This window comes from Hyaena hyaena, unplaced genomic scaffold, assembly GCF_003009895.1.
Source record: "Hyaena hyaena isolate Hyena2069 unplaced genomic scaffold, ASM300989v1 scaffold_606, whole genome shotgun sequence".
Taxonomy (NCBI): Eukaryota; Metazoa; Chordata; class Mammalia; order Carnivora; family Hyaenidae; genus Hyaena; species Hyaena hyaena.
In genome coordinates, this window is record NW_024081238.1 from 982,409 (window position 1) to 1,002,911 (window position 20,503).

The 20,503-nt window shown below is 35.7% G+C and overlaps 1 protein-coding gene across 2 annotated transcripts in view; it reads left to right on the plus strand.

The window, feature by feature from the left end:
- Positions 1-20,503, plus strand: part of PLA2G4A (phospholipase A2 group IVA) — a 160,465-nt gene that overhangs the window by 23,327 nt on the left and 116,635 nt on the right. The window contains exon 2 of one of the 2 annotated variants that reach the window (XM_039257200.1): positions 6,568-6,670. The exons of the other annotated variant lie outside the window; for it this stretch is intronic. Coding sequence (XP_039113131.1) covers positions 6,638-6,670 — 33 coding nt within the window. The 5' untranslated portion in view covers positions 6,568-6,637. The remainder of the gene's footprint in view (positions 1-6,567; positions 6,671-20,503) is intronic. 2 annotated transcript variants of the gene reach the window in all.

Genomic DNA, 20,503 nt, shown 5'->3' on the forward strand with positions numbered 1-20,503 from the left:
ACATTCCATGCTCATGGATTGGAAGAACAAATATTGTTAAAATGTCTGTCCTACCCAAAGCAATCTACAGATTTAATGCAATTCCTATCAAAATACTAACAGCATTTTTCACAGAACTAGAACAAACATTCTAAAATTTGTATGGAAGCACAAAAGACCCTGGATAGCCAAAGCCACCTGGGCAGGTAGGGTGGGGTGGGGGGGAGCTGAAGTTCTCATAATTCCAGACTTCAAGTTGTGTTACAAGCTGTAGTGATGAAAACAGCATGGTACTGGCACAAAAATAGATACATAGATCAATTTAACAGAATAGGAAACCTAGAAATAAACCCATAATTGTGTGGTCAACTGATCTTTGGCAAAGTAGGAAAGAATATCCAACGGGAAAAAGATGGTCCCTTCACCTAATGGTGTTGGGAAAACTGGACAGCAATATGCAAAAGAATGAAACTGGACTACCTTCTCTTTTTAAAAAATTTTTAAAGTTTATTTATTTTTGAGAGAGAAACAGCATGAGTGGGAGACGGGTAGAGAGAGAGAGAGAATCCCAAGCAGGTTGCACACTTTCAGCACAGAACCCAACACAGGGCTTGAACTCATGGAACCATGAGATCGTGACCTGAGCCTAAACCAAGAGTCAGACACTTAACCAACGGAGCCACTCAGACGGCCCTGGACAACTTTCTTACACCATACACAAAAATAAATTCAAAATGTATTAAAGACCTAAATGTGATACCTGAAACCATTAACATCATAAAAGAAAACAAAGGCAGTGACCTCTTTGACATCAGCCACAGCAACTTTTTTCTAGACAGGTCTCCTAAGGCAAGGGAAACAAAAGCAAAAATAAACTATTGGGACTACATCAAAACAAAAACGTTCTGCACAGCAAAGGAAACAATTAACAAAACTAAAAGGCAACCTATAGAATGGAAGAAGATATTTGCAAATGACATCTGATAAAGGATTAGTCTCCAAAATATATAAAGAACTTATAGAACTCAACACTTAAAAGACAAATAATGCAATTACATAATGGACAGAAGATATGAACAGACACTTCCCCAAAAAAAGACATACAGATAGCCAATGGGTACATGAAAAGATTTTCATCATCACTTACTATCAGGGAAATGTAAATCAAAACTACAATGAGATTATCACCTCATAACTGTCAGAATGGCTAAAATCAACAACACAAGAAACAATAGCTGTTGGTGAAGATGTGGAGAAAAAGCAACCCTCTTGCACTGTTGGTAGGAATGAAACTGGTATAGCCACTGTGGAAAACAGTATGGAAGTTCATCAAAAAGTTAAAAATAGAACTACTTTAGGATACAGCAATGGCGCTACTAGATATTTTCCCAAAGAATACAAAAACCCTAGAGGGATGCATGCAGCTCTGTGTTTATTGAAGCATTGTTTATAATAACCAAGATATGGAAACATCCCAGTGTCCATCAACTGATGAATGGATAAAGGATATATATATGATATATACAGGATATATATATGATATATATACACATATATACACACACATATGCACACACACATACATGCCACACAAACATACACAATGGAATATTATTCAGCCATAAGAAAAGAATGAAATCTTGTCATTTGCAATGACATAGATGGAGCCAGAGAGTATAATGCTAAGTGAAATAGCTCAGTCAGAAAAAGACAAATACCATATGATTTCACTCATATGTGGAATTTAAGAAACACAACAGATGAGCAAAGGGGGGAAAAAAAGAGAGACAATCCAAGAAATGGAATCTTAATTATAGAGAACAAACCGATAGTTACCAGAGGGGAGGGAGGCAGGGGGTTGGGCTAAATAGGTGTGGAGATTAAGGAGTGCACGTGCCACGGTGAGCACTGGGTGATGTACGGAAGTGTTGAATCACTATATTGTATACCCAAAACTAATACAACATTGTATGTTAACTAACTGGAATTAAGATAAACTAAAAACAAAAAAAGAAAGCTTGCATACATTGAGTATTTATTTACTAGGGACAGGTACCTTTCACTATAATTAATTCATTAGTCCTCATTACAACATTGAAGGTAATACTATTTCCATTTATGGGGGAATACGCTAGGTCTTCAAATGTGAAACGAGTTTGAATCAAGATCTTTATAATCCCACACCCTGTGGTGTTTTTACCAAATTAAGCTGCTTCAGTGAAGAGAGTACTATGATTTTCCCTCAGGTATTGAATCCCTGATAGTAGTAGTCCCTTGGCATTACTGTACAAGTGCGTGGACTTTCCAGCTTCTGGAAGGGGGAGATGTACCTCTCCAGAATTATGACTACTGCAGCAGCGTAAAGACTTCATGCTCTTGGAGCTTCATGTGGCTGATCAATGTGCTTGAAAGAATTCCTCTTAAGAAATTGCTTCACTTCTAAGGGGTAATGATATAGGGGAAATATAGACTGTTAGAGTATGAAAAGTGTGGGCAATTTTCATGCTCTGTCATTCATAAGAATATTCCACCAGCAGCTCTAGAGTATGAGCTGTATTCTGACTTGGGAACTGATATAGGCATATCATCAGTTTAATCAGCATGAAAACAGTAGCCATTAAGTCACTGATGATCATTTTAAACAAGGTGTCCTAGAAATAGCTCAGAAAATCCTGACAATGAGAAATGCTGGTTAGGATCATACCATCTGAAACAGATATATATTTCTTATATAACAAATTCAAATATAAATAACAGGTAATCATCATATAGTTTTGCCTGTATCTTCTTATACTTTTGTTCCTTTAACATGAAATGTAGTTAGGTGCAAGAATACATAGAGCCCAATCAGAGGCACAGTATAGTATGGTGGTAAATAAACAATTATGTTTGTATGATGTTTGTAATGTGAGGATAATTAGGGGAAATAATCAGGAAAAGAGAAACGTATACTGGTATGGATTAAGAGAGTGAAACGTTGCAGAAGATAGAGACAGAGATGAGGAATATGCAATTTATGGATAAAAAGAAAATGAACTTTGTTTTACTTGGTTACAGTGTTTTCGTCTAACTGGTCTTAAAAGTTGTTTCTCTTATGTAAATATATCCATCGATTCATTTGTTCATTCATTCATTCAACAAATATATATTAATTGGCCATATGTAACTACATAGGGGCTGGGAATATAACAAAATAAAATACAAGAAAGATCTGCCTCCATGGAGTTTGTATCCTAATTAAGTGCAAGGGGAAATAGACAAAAAACTAGATAATCCATTTTAGATGACAAAAAAGAAAGGTTTCCGCCATTTAAAAGAATACAGTCAGGAGGTGCCAGGTCAGTTAAGCCTCTGACTTGAGCTCAGGTCATCTCATGGTTCATGAGCCCTGCTTTGGGTGAGCCCTGCTTCTCTCTCTTCCCTCCCCCCACCATCATTCTTCCTTCCTCTCTCTTTCTCTCTCTCTGCCCCTCACTCACTTGCACTCTCTTTCTCTCAAAAAATAAATAGTATAGTCAAGTAAAGCTTTACAGGGAAGATGATATTGTAGTAAAGATCTGAAAGTTATTGACAATAACAGATAGATCCAACCAAAATAACAGAAATGTGATAGCTAAGGCAATTAGTGATTGGGTAAAGTCATCCACAAAATTTTGTATTTGGTTTAATATAAGCTAATACAAGATTAAGATTATGGTAGTTTATAAAATCAGAATGATGATTTGCCCTCATCTTGGTTTAAAATGCTGCCTACATTTTCATCAGGAAAATATATTATAAGATCTGGGGCACTTGGGTGTTTCAATCAGTTAAGCATTCATCTTTGGCTCAGGTCATGACCTCACAGTTCATGAGTTTGAGCCACAGGTTGGGCTGTGTGCTGACAGGGCAGAGCCTGTTGATTCTGTCTCTCGCTTACTCTGCCCCTCCCCCACGTTCGCTCGCTGGCACACGCTCTCTCTCCCTTTCCCTGTCAAAATTTAAATAAATAAACATATAAAGAAAAAAAGATAAAATCAACTTTTGGGAGCTTAAAAAATAAGTGATTAAAAAAAAATAAATGTTTTGCTTTAAAAATAGTTTTTTTCTCCAGTAAAAATAATGATACTCGATGAGCCAGAACAAAGAAGAGGATTTTCATTTTATGTAACTTTTAAGTAGGGGATTATGAGTGCTTTTTATCTTTCTTATAATACTGCTTCGTATTTTTCACTTTTCAAAATAACAAAGACAGACTGGTAGTATATATACACACATCTGATAAAGGACTGTTATCCGAAATATACAAAGAACTCTTAAAGCTCAACAATAAGAAAACAAACAACTTGATTTAAAAAATGGACAAAAGACCTTAAGAGACACTCCATCAAAGAGATCTATAGGTAGCAAATAAACGTATGAAAAGAAGCTCACATCCTATGTTAACTGGGAAATGCAAGTTAAAACAACGAGATAGCACTATATGTACACCTATTAGAATGGCCAAAATCTACAACACTGACAACATCCCCAGTGGGTGAGGATGTGAGCAACAGAACTGTTCTACATTGCTGGTGGGAATGGAAATGTACAGCTACTTCAGATGACAGCTTTGTGGGTTCTTATAAAGCTGAACATATTCTTACCATATGATCCAGCAATCATGCCTGTTGATATTTACCCAAAGGAACTGAAATGTCCGCACAAAAAGTTTACATAGATGCTTATAGCAGCTTTATTTACAACTGCCAAAATTTGGAAGCATCCAAGATGTTATTCAGTAAGTAAATGCATAAACTGTGGTACATCCAGACAATGTAATATTATTCAAGTCTAAAAAGAAAGGAGTTACTAAGCCATGAAAAGACATGGAGAAAAGTTATTAAATGTGTATCACTAAGTGAGAGAGGCCAATCTGACAATGCTACATACTGTATGATTTCCAACTATATGACATTCTAGGGAAGGCAAAATTGTGGAGACAACAGAAAGAGAGAAGGAAGGATGAATAGGCAAAACAAGATTTTTAAGGCATGAAAATGTTTTTATGATACTTTAATAATGGATACATGTCATTATACATTTGTCAAAATGCATAGAACGTAGGGCATGAAGAGGGAACCGTAAGGTACACTGTGGTCTCTGGGTGATGATAATGTGTCAATGTAGGATGATCAGTTCTAATAAACGTCCCACTGTGGTAGGAGATGTTGGTAATGGGAGACTGTAGGAGGAAATTTCTGTACCTTCATTTCAATTATGTTATGAACTTAAAGCTACTCTAAAAAATAAAGTCTTCAAAAATAAATGAATGAATAAATAAATGCTACTCTTTTTGCTTAAGAAATGATGAAGGAAGTGAGTTTAAGAACTCAAGGGCACTTGATGAGATCCCATTTGTATAAAAAATTCAAATCCTTTCTTTTCCTTTTTACTCTATATGATTATGCATTGGATAGTCTGGAAGGATACACGTCAAACTGAAATTGTGATTACACTTTATTCGCTTCTACAATTCATGTTCATAAAATTGAGCATGAATTATTTTTTATAATTTTAAAAATGTGTGTTTAAAAAGAAAAGAAACACTTTAAAATTTTTTAATTTTATTCTGAAATTAAAACATATTCTAGAATTTATGTATTAATCATAAATAATAAAGGTATTTGAAAAGATGTTCCAAATTAGATGTGACATATAGAATGCCGATATAAATATATATATTGTTTTATAGTCTCAAGGAAAAACATTCTATGATGGAAGAAAAGATGTTCATTGAATAGCTTATTTGATTTTAAATAATATGGAGTAATTGTAGAAGAAGAAAGAAAAGTATAGAAAATATTTTTTCATTAAAAATTTTTTATTTAACTGCTTCCAAAGTAAACTGGTATTTTAGAATGAATACTTTTTTTTCATGAAAACACTCATGTTGAAATCAAGGTGAAATATATTTAGTTTTTTTGTTTATTTTTGAGAGAGAATATGCTTGTGTGAGAATGAGGGAGAGGCAGAGAGAGAGGGAGATAGAATCCCAAGCAGGCTCTGTACTGTTAGCACAGAGCCTGACATGGGGCTTGAACTCACAAACCAGGAAATCATGACCCGAGCTGAAATCAAGACATGGAAGCTTAACCAACTGAGCCACCCAGGTGCCCCAACATGAATGTTTTTAAAGTTCTTAACAAATAGCTAAGGTAAAAAAATGTTCCTTTCTTAGCATCGATTTTGTCTAACGCTGGCCCAATTGAGAAAACAATGGGATGTGGCTTTCTAGTTATAAACACTACAAAAATTATTTTAATTTTTCGTAAGTTCAATGAATTTCTGATAAAATACTTGGCAAATGCAAAAAAATTCTGGACTTTCCTAGTAATTACTGACAGAAAACATTTGAACAAATAAATATGGAAATTAAACAGTACTATCAAAATATGTTTACCCTTTCCCTAAGTTGTGTCAGTGTGTACTCAGTCTTATAAACAAATGGGAACTCTGTCTTGTCCTCTTGGGTGGACTTTTACTTCCTAAGGTTCATATTCATCATCATGTAAATCTTAGAACTGCATCCAAGAGGAAGCTTAACGATAGTGATTATTTACTTTGTAGGTTTTAAAGAAGCTTGAGTACTGGAGAAGACCTTTGAAGTGTGAAGAGATTTTCCGTAATTGAAACCAAAATGTCATTTATAGATCCTTATCAGCACATTATAGTAAGTCATTTACTGTTTATAAATCCTTTCTGGGAGGGAGGCAAATATATTTCTGTGCATGAGTATTGCTGCTGTTGGCTAATAAAGTAAAGCTCTATGACAGCCCTGGACTTTTAATGAAACTAATATAAACTACAAACTCATATAATACATAATAAAAGTAACTCATTCTCTTTTTTCACTGTAAGAATCGGACAGAGGTACTTGGAGGGGGAAAAAATACCAAAACATGTGCAACAGTACAGAACTTTCATGGAACAATAAAAAATGTATTTACCCCTTAGCAATTATCAGTCTGTGTAAGTTCAACCCCTCACATGCATTGGTGGAGAGAAGATAAAATAATTATTGAATTGAAGGCTACGTTTTGGTATGCGCTGCCAGGGTAATGCATTCTATAAACTTTCCCGTAGGCTAGGTAAAGTTAAACTAATTCTTCTGTGAGTGGTTAATTTTTAGGAAAGAGTTTAGTAATTTCAAATTTTAGCATGCAGTTTTCCAAGGAAGTATCCACCTTCTCTTCTGATCAGAAAAACAGAGGAGCGATTGCTTTGTGGAATTCAACACTTAAGATCCAGTTAGGTTAGGTTTATATGGACTAAAAATAGTTTTTATGGATATTAAGGAATCATCCACAACCTTATTATTACTTAAAGTGAAGCACTGTTCTCTTACTCTACATCCTTCTCTATCTACCATCCTCTCTCTCCCTGCCTGGGTAGCAGTGATGAACATATTACACTTGTTTTCTAGTGCTTTCTTCTCCATTCACAACCTGAATCATTAAAAACTGAACTCTGCTTTCCCACTTCACAAAAAAGCCCCATTGAGGGCCTCTTGGTGCTGAATTCAATGGACTCTTCATTACGCTCTCACCCTCTAAATCCCCTTCCCACACCTCTACTGCTCATTCTCTTTCTAAAACTCTTCTCCAGTTTCTGTGGCTCTGTTTCAGATTTTGCCTGGTTCTGTTTCCTATTTTCTTGCAATTGGTTCCTTCTCAGTTTTCTTTGCAAGCTGCTCTTCCTGTTGGAATCTTTTTTTTTTTTTTAAATCACGGTGTAACATAAATAAAGTGCGTAAACCTTAATTGGTCAGCTTGATGAATATTAACCTATGTATTGCACTCATGAAACCATCATCCAGATAAAAATACACAGCATTAGAAGTAACCCAGAAGAGTTGCTCAGGTCCTTTCCAGTCAATAAACCCCACAAAGGTAACCAATGTTTGACTTCTATTAATAAGTTTTGCCTGTTTTTGATCTTCATACAGATATCTGCATTCAACGTTATATCTGTGAGATTCATTCTTGTTGTTGTGAGCAGCAGAATTCCACACTTTTACATTGCCACGTAGTATTTCTTTATCTGAATATACTACAGACTCTCTTGTCTCCTCATAACCATCATCCCCTCGCTGAATGGTAGTAGTGCCTCTACTGTAAATCAAGCAGCCATATGTGTGTGGCTTGATTTCTGTTCCGTTCTATTGGTCTATTCGTCTTTGTTAGCTAGTACCAGTTATATGTCTATTTGAATTTTTATAGCTTTGAAATGTATCTTATATATGATAGTGTAAATCTTCCAACTTTTCTTAAGATTGCCATGGCTATTTTCAGTCTTCTGCATTTCCATGTAAATTTTGCAATGTTTGTCAATTTACACACACAAAACTGCTAGAATTTTTAATGACACTGTAATGATTCTACAGACCAATGAGGGGAGAGATGACATGTTAACAATGTTGAGTCTTCCAACCCATCAATAACCCATGAATCTAATCTAAAATGAATGTTATTTTGATTATCTTTAAGTCTCTCAGGAGTGTATTGTAGTTTCCAGTGAGAAATCTTCTATCTTATTCCCCCACGTGCCTGCAGTGTCAGTGGCCCATGGCAGCCTTTATACAGAAATAGATGATCCTCCTGACGTATTGTCAGAAGGTCAGTAGTAGAGTAACACTGCGTCACAATGCCTGTGTCATTCACCTCACTTCTTCTCATCACATAGTCATTTTATCACCTCACCTGATCACAGAAGGGTGCGTAAAATATAAGATATTTTTTGGTATTCACATAACTTTTATTACATAACTTTTAGTACAGTTTATTGTTATTTTGTTCCATTTTATTATTGGCTATTGTTAACCTCTTATTGCATCTAATCTATAAACAAATTTTATCATATGTACATATTTATAAGAAAAAACAGTATATAGAGAGTTTGTACTATCCATGGTTTCAGGCACCCGTGGCTAGGGTGGGGCTGGGGATGTGTGGGGTTGCTTGGAATGTATCCCCTTTGGGTAAAAGTATTTTCCAATCAGTTGTTGCATTTATATCAAAATACAATTGATTTTGGTGGATCTAGTGCATTTAATAATTTATCAATTTTAGTAGTTTGTAGATTCTTTGGGATTTTCCACTTACACATTCCTGTTCTCTGTGAATAATGGCAGCTTCACTTCTTCCTTATAAATTTTTAGATATTTATCTTTCCAGCTTTGTTAATTGTAGACCATCTACTTTAGTTATACATATAGGTTTTAAAATGTCACATTTTCATAATTGCTTAATGAAAAGTAATTTTGAATTTTTATTGTAATTTGTTCTTTGACTCGTGGGTTACTTAGACATATGTTCATCAATTTTCAAACATTTGGTAATTTTTTAAATAGTCTTTGTCTTTGATTTCTAATCTAATTCCACTGTGTTCAGAGAATATATCCTGCATGATTTTTTGTTGTTTGTAATATGCTTATATATGATTATGGCCTAGCATATTTTCTAGTGTGGTAAATGTTCCATATACAACAGTATGTTCCATTTTAAAACTTTTGCTTTATGAGTTTTGAAGATATATTATTAGTTCATATAACTTGTGAATGTGTATATTTCTGGTCTAATTGATGTTTTATCATTATGTCCTCTCTTTTATCTCTAATAATAACTTTGTTCTAAATTTCGCTTTGTCTGTTATTAATTTGAACTCTTCTGGTTTCTTTGATTAGAATGTGCATCCTTTTACTTGAAATTTATATTTTAGCTTATACTTAAAGTATGGTTTTTGTAAAAAGCATATAATCAGGGTTTAAAATGAGATGATTGATTCAAGGCTCACAAAAATAAAATAAATGAGATAATCTTTGTTTTGTGAAACAGTCTTCTACTTTCCTCAATTATGATTTTCTATAGATGCATTTCAACAGTAAAGGTAGGTTCCTTTCTTTTTCATATCAATGAAGTTTCTATATCTTATGCACAGATTAATTTTTCTCACCCCACCACCTCAAGAGTGGTGAGTAATTTTTATCACCCTCAGAGAACTTAACCAAAGTGTTCATTCTTCAACACTAACATGAAATTTGGCACTGGGAACTGAAAAGGAAGAAGGAAGATAAAGTTAAAGTCTATAACCCTGAGCCCGAGACAAAAAGACCATCAATAATTCTGAATCCTAACATTTGGATTTTCAATTCATTCTACCTCTATTGCAATTTTTTCCCGAGCACTTATCATTATTTATTGCCCATGTGTACCACGCTCTGTCAGTTGTCAGTAGGCAATGGGGATGCAAAGGGGGATCAGACAGTTCTGGAGTCCAGCTCCGGCCAAGTCCAGGGGTCTCTGAAAGACGGACAGTGTAGGCGAGAGAGAGTGAGAGTGTCCCAAGATTCTTTCTGATCACCAAGCAGGCACCTCTGCCCTGTCAGTTTTGGTGTCTTTGTTTATAGGTCAAATGCTAACATGGCATCAGAAAATGAATTTTTTACAATGGATAGTTCTCTGTGATAAGATATTTTGGAAAATGTACAGAAACAGGTTTTACAGAAGTATTCTTGTGGAACTACCCCAATTATAGTGAGGTTGAGTAACTAAGAAAATAACAGGGTGTTCTTAGCAAAAAAACAGGATAACATACACATTTTAATAACATTAAGATTAAGTCATAGTTAAGTTGTAGATACTCTTATCCATCCTTATCACAGCTGACAGCGTAAGGGAAGGTGTTTGTGGAATGTAGGCCTAGGGAAGGGACTGCTATACATCACCAGTTAGCAAAGGTATATGTAGTAATTTATGTTCTGCTCTTATCTGTTCCTTCTCTCTAAGTTAGGCTTTTTGTCTTCGGGCAAGACTTAATTGTCCAGTTATATTCTTTATGGCACCTGAGAGCCAACTGTACCTTTAAAGAGTTTAGCTCATTTCCAATACATAGAATAGCGTCTTCAAGTGCATTTACCTTTGTGTCTAGTTTTATGATTTCTTGAATAGCTAGGGCATGAGAGGCAGTTTTGGTTAGCTGACATACACGTTGAGCTTTATGAACCTCTTGGACTAACACAACAGTAGAAACAGAATTGTACATGTAAAAGTCAATCTTTTATGAGTAAGGGTCATTAGCCTGTTTATAGTTCAAGGGAAAGTATGGAGGGAAACAGGACCTGCTGGAGACACGATGTCTGTTCCCATAATCAAAAGAAGTTCCCACAAAAAGTTCCTTCACAAGGTGTAATCATCATACCAGGGCCAAAATAAGGGGACAAGTCACTCCTGAGACCGATCAACAAGATACATTTGGGGGTAGGTGCTCAAGCAGAAATAATTCAGTGGGGGTGGATATCGGTCATCATCTGATTGGCAAGAGACCGTACAAACTTGCTTTAACCTCACCAGGAGCTTTCTCGACTAGTGGGCTCAGGATGGCTCCCAACAAGACAGAGTCCCTGAACTGAGCTTATGTCTAGCAGAAAAAAACATTGATTTACACACTAACCATAATATTTAGAAAGGGCTCTGATAAGAGACAATGATAATAACTGATAAAACAAATAAAACTAATAAAATAAACTAATAACTCTGGGAGCAACGAATAATGGGAATCCCTCTGAAATTCCTAGAGAGAGTGACATGTCCCTAGAGGGAGTGACAGAGACCTGAAAGTTTAGTAAAAGTTAAGTGAAGAGGGAGAAAATTACTTTTCTGGATTGGAAAAAAGCAAATATGGGATAGTGTGGACAAGAGCAAGTTCATTTAAGGAAATGAAAGAAGTTCAGTATGGTTGGAGTATAATACATTACAGAGAACATTATTATTTCAAATGACCTCACTCTTCTACCTGATCTGACCAGGCCTTAGTACTGACTGCCATACAGTCTTCACTTGTGTCTTGTCAGATGATCTGTGAATTGGCCATTTAGTTTCTTCTTCTCCTCCTCCTCCTCCTCCTCCTCCTTCTTCTTCTAAATGTTTGTTTATTTTTGAGAGACAGAGGGAAAGACAGAGAGTGGGAGCAGACAGGGGCAGAGATAGAGAGGGACAGTGGATTCAAACCAGCCTCTCTGCTGTCAGCATATAGACCGATGCAGGGCTCAAACTCAAGATCTGTTAAATCATGACCTGAGCTGAAGACAAATTCTTTAAAAAAAATTTTTTTTCAATGTTTTATTTATTTTTGAGAGAGAGAGAGCAGGGTGGGGGTGGGGTGTCAGAGAGAAAGAGGGAGATACAGAATCTGAACAGACTCCAGGCTTTGGGCTGGCAGTCAGCACAGAGCCCGAGGTGGGGCTTGAACCCACTAACCATGAGATATGACCTGAGCCAAAGTCGGACGCTTAACCCACTGAACCACCCAGGTGCCCCTGAAATCAGATTCTTAACCAACTGAGCCACTCAGGCACACCTAGTTTCTTCTTTTAACATGGAAGAGTATATTTAAAAATCAAAATGCATCTAGATATTTTAAAGCTCATTGCTGTCACCTTTGCTCCTAAATTTTAAGTAGAGCTAAATATTTAGGCTATAGTAATTACCTATGTAACATTTCATATAATGAAGCATGCAAACCACATACCTGTATCACACTTTTCATGACCTTTCCCAGTCTCAGGGTGAGACATTTAATTAGTATTCCAATTTATAGCCCTTTTAAATGAAGAGGATCCTGAGCACTTTATAATTTTGTTCTTCTTGTTCTTTCTGTGTATGTGTGAAAAAGACTGTGTGTATGTGTGTCTGTGTAAATTGTTTTAGTGACAAAATTCCCTGCTCTAGTTTTCACAGATACTTTTCAAAATATGTAACACATATTTCGCATACTCAACACAGAACAATTTTAGTAAAAAGGAAAGATTGGGAAAACTAAGTCAGCTAACTTGTGCTGAATGGCGTCAGACAGGCCAACACACTTTTGGCTGCCTCAAGGCATAGAAGATTGGCCTTATTTTACCACCCCTGTAATGCAGTGACATGTTGGAGAATCCCGTGGGCTGATGCAGCAATTTACAGCCAGCAAGTTTTCTTGCTTCCCATAGTACTGGCTTTTAAGAACTTGGTAGAAAATGGAAGGATAAACCTCTGGCAGACTTCAATTTCCATATGTTTAGAGTTGTTGTGAGATGTTTTCCAACCTGAAGGATGTTTGTGTCTCCAGGCTCTATTGACATTCTTTTAGACCAAGGAGACCAATTCTACAAGGCTAGATCAAGTATAAAATATTTATAAAAATTTCCAGCTTTTTAGTCTGAAAATGAGTCACTTCCCTGGAGTGAAAAAGAATCCACACCTCTTCCCACCACCTATTAGCAATGGAGGGCCACTGTCCTACATCCACAGAATCGAAGGTTGTCTTCACATTAGAGACAGTCAACCACATGGGTATGTGAGCTTGCTAAATACAGGGACCTTTGAGAAACATCATTGTGGGATGACTGGAAATTTTACCAAGAAAGTAGGAAGCTATTATTCTAGATTATTATGGTAACATGGTAGGGGGTGGGGGGAGCACTGGGAAGTTGTCAAAGAACTAGTATTCTAGTGCTGGTTCCTGTCTTCAGTTACGTGCTCATGAGCACCTAAACTGAGTTTTAGCTGCTTCATGTGGAAAACCGTATGAATGGTACCTACTGTATCTGCTTCACGGGGCTTTTATAAATAATAAATTGAGATGTGTATAAAAGTATTTTCTAGACACAGAAAAGAAAGGCATTTCCAGCCAAGGGACCTCAGAAGGTAAGATACTGCTACTGAGAAATCAAAAATAAAAAGGTAGCAAAACTCCAATTGTAAAAGCCTAAGCACTGGGCAAATTAGTAACCAGTGTTATGGCAAATAGCATATTTTGTGTATGTGAGCACTACCAAGTTCTAGAAAAGTGAAAAAAGGATGGTTATTGATAAGCTTCTAATCTTTCCCTGATACCAGTCATTCCTTATGGTGCAGTCTATGACATTCCCAACTTAAAACAGGGGGTGGGGAGTGATTTACTAGGGTACTAATCCTTAGAAGGCTCATCATGTCTCAAGGCTGCTTAGGCTCAGCCTCCTCCTCTCTGGATCAGCAAGTGCCCCTGTGGCAAAACTGTGCTTACCTCTCTGGTTTGCTGTGCCTCTCTTTGACTTTTGATCTCTCTCCTGGTAGTTAAGACCTTTCATTATTGTTAGTTCTTTGTTACTGTATTAGTCAATGTTCTCAAGAGAAACAGAATCAATAGGACATAGACAGAGAAACAGAGAGAGAGTCTTGATTTAGCTTCTAAACAAAGTTATTGCTCACAATTCTGGAGGCTATAAAATCTAAGATCAAGGCACCAGCATGGTTGCATTTGATGAGGGCTCTCTTCCTGGATTGTAGCCACTTCATCTTCACAAGGTAGAAGAGGCAAAGAATCTGTCTAGATTCTGTTTCATAAAGGCACTAAACCATTCATGAGAGTTCCTTGTACCTCCCAAAGCTCCCATCTCCTAACCTTTGAGGGGTTAGGATTTCAACAAATGAATTTTGGGGGCCACAAACATCCAGACCATAGCAGATAGATCTAGATATGGAGATTTATTTTGAGGAATTGTCTCATGTGGTTATGGAGGCTGTGAAGTCACCCGTTCTGCCATCTGTAAACTGGAAACCCAGAAAAGACAGGGGTTTAGTTCAGTCCAGTTCTGGAGGCTGGAGAACCCAGGGGGCTAATGGCATAAGTAGCAGTCCAAGGTCAGGAGAAGATGAAATGAGGGGCTTCGGTTCAAGCAGTGAGACTGGGAGAAAAGAGGCATATTCTTCTTTTTGTTCTGTTCAGGCCCCCAATAGATTGGATGATGCCAGTCCACACGGAGGGAAGGCAATCTACTTTTCTGAGTCCACTCATTCAGATAATAATCCCATTTGGAAACACCCTAGCAGACACACTCAGAAGTAATGTTTAATCTGAGTACTCCAAAGTCAGTCACAGTTACTTTTAGGAAAATCTTTACACGCTTTGTAAAACCTTATCCAGTTTTTAGTTATTTTCTGTGAGAAGTGGTAATCCAGATTGTTTAATCTGCCATTATCACAAGTGGAGTTCCCCTTTACTGTTACTCAAAATCAGTAGTGCCTCTACATAATCCCCAGAAGAGAGACAAAAGTCTGATCTTGAAAGAGTTTTGCAGATGGTTAAATTATCCCTCAAACTTGGGGAGCCTGGGTGGCTCAGTCGGTTAAGCGTCCGACTTCGGCTCAGGTCATGATCTCACAGTCCGTGGGTTCGAGCCCTGCGTCGGGCTCTGTACTGACAGCTAGCTCAGAGCCTGGAGCCTGCTTCAGATCCTGTGTCTCCCTCTCTCTCTCTCTGCCCTTCCCCTGCTTGCTCTCTGTCTCTCAAAATAAAATAAAGACAAAAAAATTTAAAAAAAAATTATCCCTCAAACTTGACATTCAGTATTCCTCAGTGTGAAATTCTAATGTTGGAGTCTGGATTAGTTTGAGGGGACCCTTGACAAATCCCATGTCTTTGGTGAAATAATTGCCATTTAACAGATGAGGAAACCAAGGCAGAAAAACTAAGATAGAAAATATAAGGCAATTTATTGTAAATCCCCTTTTGACTTATGTTTATATCTTTTGTTATGAATCTTTCACCATATTGCTTAATGACAGACACAGGAAGACAAAGAGAAGGTTTTTAAGAAGTCCCTTAAAATAAAGATAATAAAATAAAGTCCCTAAAAAAATAAAATAAAATTACCCCAAATGGCATCTGTAAATATATCTATATTTTCAAGAGTGTTGGATCTACTAGAATTAGTGTACACATCTGAAAATCATCACTGCAGAGACATCTTAGATTTGAATGAACATATCATCTATGTCAGTAATTCTAAACCAAATTAAGTATTTCTGCCACCCAAAACATCTTTAAGAATGTGTGGGGAAAACTTTTCAAGTTTTCAAGCAGATAGTGCTTTGTGTGTTCTAAAGAGCCTCTCCAGGAGAATGAGGAGCACCTGTGTGGCTCAGACAGTTTCAGTTCAGGTCATGATCTCATGGTTCATGAGTTCAAGCCCTGCATCGGGTTCTGTGCTGACAGTGTGGAGCCTGCTTGGGATCTTTTCTTTCCCTCTCTCTCTGATACTTCCCTACTCTCTCTCTCTCAAAATAAACTTTTAAAAAGACAAATAAAGAGCCCCTCCAGGAGAACGAAGGTGTACCTCTCTACCTCATGGTCCTTAACTCAGCCATAACTACTCCAAGAATAGTGTACATTTCTTCAAGGGTATTACCAAGTAGGACACAAGCTTGTATTTAAAAAAAAATTTTTGTGTGTGTGGTACTATGGCTGCTTAATTACCATTGGACCAGAATCTACATCTCAATTAAAATTTAGGTGCTAAAAATTAGGGTGACTGTTTAATTTTAGGTATTTTAAAGATGTTATAGTCACTATAAATTTATGGTGAATGTGTCATTGAGTATTTTAGATGTAAACTGTATTTAGATGTAAAACACCATCAATTTTTTATAGTGATTTTCTGCTAGAACTTTCTCAGTAGTCCCATTTAAAATAGGACTTAAAAATCTTCTAACATCAGTGAAAATGAACTCGATATCATCCTTTAATTTTTAAACATATATATGCATATTTATTATGGTATATTTATTACTATATTTTATACACACACACACACACACATATACACACACACATTGTATAAGTGGAAAGTTTCTTGGTCATGAGGGAGAAGAAGCTCAAATCAGATTTCTGATTATGATTTTCTTTTAACAAAGAAAAATCTAACTCTGTTAGAACTAACAAATTCTGTTGACAAATTAGGTGTTTTGAGTATTAGGATAATTTGTGCATATAGCAATCCATAGATGAGAATTTTTTGAGTTTAGATAGAATTGTAGATTGTAAATAGTTAAACTGGTCACTCTTAAAAAATGTGTGAGAGAGAGTAGTAGTAACACAATACCTGTTTCTCTCAAATGAATCAGAATGAAACTCCACACCAGGAAGTGAAACCAAAAATAGGCATCTTATCTAAAACACTATTCTAACTCTTAGATGGCATCAATGCAGCAGTTCTTTTAAAAACATTTCCGAGATCTGCTTGAAATTGCCTATTGCTGATTGTGGTTATCACAGTCTCTGGATTTTGCAGTCTTTATCATAGTAACAGTCTTTGGTTTTAGTTTGAGTTAAAATTAGGCAATGTCAGTTAAGTAGAGAAAGAAAAATATTTGCATGCAGAATCTACCTTCTCTTCCATCAGATTTGTTTTTATGATTGTTTCTTTGGTTCTTTATAACAGTTGAACTTTCAACAGATTAGAACAATCATCAAATTGATTTTTCACAAACTGACTGGTTCTCATTTCCAATGCCCAGTCATTTTAGTTAGGTTTGTTAATATAATTCTCCAGAATGAATTTAATACAGTAGCTATTTTGATAATGACTAGGAAATTGTGAGAAGAAAAAGGGTCATGATTTTCATGATGGAAAAGATTAGGGATGAAAAAGATACTCAAAGTAAGGTAATCCAAGACCTGAAGGCAAAGCTTAATCTTGGTGGCTGAGTCAGTGTATTGAGCTTATATTTGACATCTCAATTGAAATACGGCATTTCTTTTTGCCAACGAGCAGCTAGCATTGTGCTGAGTCATCAGTTTCCTCCAGGGAACACTGGTTGTGGATGCAATAATATCATTTCCTCTGGCACCACCCCTAAGACATAACCAAAACTCTCCAATCCAAGTCGGAAGCCAGTCTAGTTCATACGAGTTTGACATTATTACTGATATTGGCCCCAGGAAACATAGTGAAGAATTATCAAAAGATATTTGGATTTGATTGAAACTAAACATTTTTCTCAAAGAGTTTGTATTTACTTTATAGATACTATAATCTTTACAGCTCTTAAAAGGAAATGGCCATGATTTGACACTCATGTTTTGAAAATAACTTACAGGTAATCTGAAGATTTATGATGTCTCCAAAATTAACTTACAAGAACCAAGAAATGGTTGATTTGTCCCCTATTTACTATGAATGGTTTGCAAATATTTCATTCATTATAAGTAAGACAGAATTGAAGCTAATAGAAATAAAAGCAGATTAAAATAGCTGAATGATAGAGGAAATAAATTCAGTTACTAGAGGAACTTCAGATCAACTACAGATATAACAGACTGACTAGAGTATAACTGTACCACTTTAATAATTGGAAACAGCCTTTTCCATTTATTACATGGTATTATTCTCTGTGTAAGTGAAGGAACGTGCAAAGAGTGAAGACATTGAGAACAGCAAGAATGGATTCTAATTCAAGTTTAACTTTTCCTATTTATGGGATACTGGGAAATTATTTAACCTCTCAGAATCTCACTTTAGTTATATATAAATATAAATAATACCTATGTTCTTTACCAGGTTGAGCAAGTTCCCATCTATTCTTTGATTGCTGAGAATTTTTACCATAAATAGATGTTGAATTTTGCCAAATGATTTCTCTGTACTATTGATATGATCATGTTATATTTCTTGTTTAGACTGTTTATGTGATGGACTGCATTATTTGATTTTTGAATGCTAAACCAGCCTCGCATACCTAGGATAAATCCCACTTGGTTGTGGTTATATTTCCTTGTATATATTATTGGCTTCTATTTGCTAATAACTTGTTGAGAACTTTTTCATCTATGTTTATGATAGATACTGGTCTGTAGTGGGTTTATTTTTTCCTTGTAATGTCTCTGTCTGGTTTTGTTAGCAGGGTAATGCTGGCTTCATAAAATGAGTTAGGCATTATATTTTCTGCTTCTGTCTTCTGGAAGAAATTGGAGAATATTGGTGTAATTTCTTCCTTAAGTGTTTAGTAGAATTACCAGTGAATCCATCTGGGCCTGATGCTTTCAGTTTTCGAAGGTTAAGTGAGTCAATTTCTGATATAGGCCTATTAAGCTTGTCTATTTCTACTTGTGAGAGTTTTGGTACATTATGTCTTTCAAGGAAGTGGTCCATTTCATCTAGGTTATTAAATTGTGGGCTTGGAGTTGTTCATAGTATTCCTTTATTATCCATGTAATGTACACAGAATCTGGAATAAACCTCCTTCCTTCATTTATGATATTTATAATTTGTGCTCTCTTTTTTTCTTATTTAGCCTGGCTTATTGATTTTTTTACTCTTTTCAAAGAACCAACTTTTAGTGTCAATGATTTTCTCTATTGATTTTCCATTCATTCCTGCTCTAATTTTTTACTATATTTCTTCTTCTTACTTTGGACTTAATTTTTGCTTTTGATTTTAAATCTTTCTTCTTTTCATATATGCAGATCATGAAATAAAAATTGAAATATATGTATATATGAAATAGTATCTATATGTCTATCAAAATACATATTATTTAATTTCCCTCTAAGCACTACTTTCACTGCATACCCCAAATTCTGATACGTTGTAGTTTCATTTTCATTTAGTTCCAAATATTTAAAAATTTCTCTTGAGGCTTCTTCTTTGACATATGTATTATTTAAAAGTGTGTCATTTAATCTCCAAGTACTTTGTTACTTTTCCAGATACCATTCAGTTTTGATCTCCTGTTTAATTCAATTGTGGTCTGAGAGTACATATCGTATGATTGTTCAACTTGAGCTTAAGAAGAATGTATATTCTGGGGCTGGATGAAGTAGTCCATAGATGTCAAGTATATCTAGTTGACTGAATGTGCTGTTGAGTTGCAATGTGTTCTTACTAATTTGCTGCCTGATGGTTCTATTTCTAATAGAGGAGTGTTGAAGTCTCCGACTAATATAGTGGGTTCTTTTGTTTTGTTTTGTTTTGTTTTTGTAGGGGCAGCATGTGTGTATAGAGTTGTATAGGGCAACACACTTTTTTGTTTTTACAAGCATTCATTTAATTTATAATTGATAATTTCACTTATATAGAATAAAACTTTGCCTATTCAGGCACCTCTGGATATAGAAGGTATTTCTCTTCAATAATAAACTTGAATAAGAATGATCTTGAAAGATTTTACATGTTTCTCTGTCTTTTTAAATAGAGTATGCTCATCATTCATGACTTCACCTCTTCCTGATGGCTACATTATAAATCTGAACATAAATTCTTCTATTGATAGTGCGATATCTTCAGAAAGTGTTGAATGCTGTATAACTTTTATTCTATATCTCACTACTGCTGGTCCTCCATATGAATCAATGATAAACAATTTTTTCTACCGCCTCGATTTTAGACTGTCATTAGTCATTTATCAGTGTTGCCAATATCTTAGCTTTTTAGAATCAATTATGGACTTTTTAAAGAGGTAAGCAAGGCTGTTTAAAGTCAGGAAAGATAGGAGTAGCTTATAAATGTGGGCTTATTCTAAGGTTAAACTTTGGATAAAGATTTTGTGATCTTTTCAGTTGCTCAGAGAACTTAGTGAATTCCTGCTTCCTTACTGTTTCGGTTGATAGAGTTGTCTAGTGAGTACTTTTGAGCTAGGTGAAGTATTTAATAGTCCTCAACCTGTTATTCTTTATTATGTGCGTACAAGCTATTAGGCTATTAGAAAAT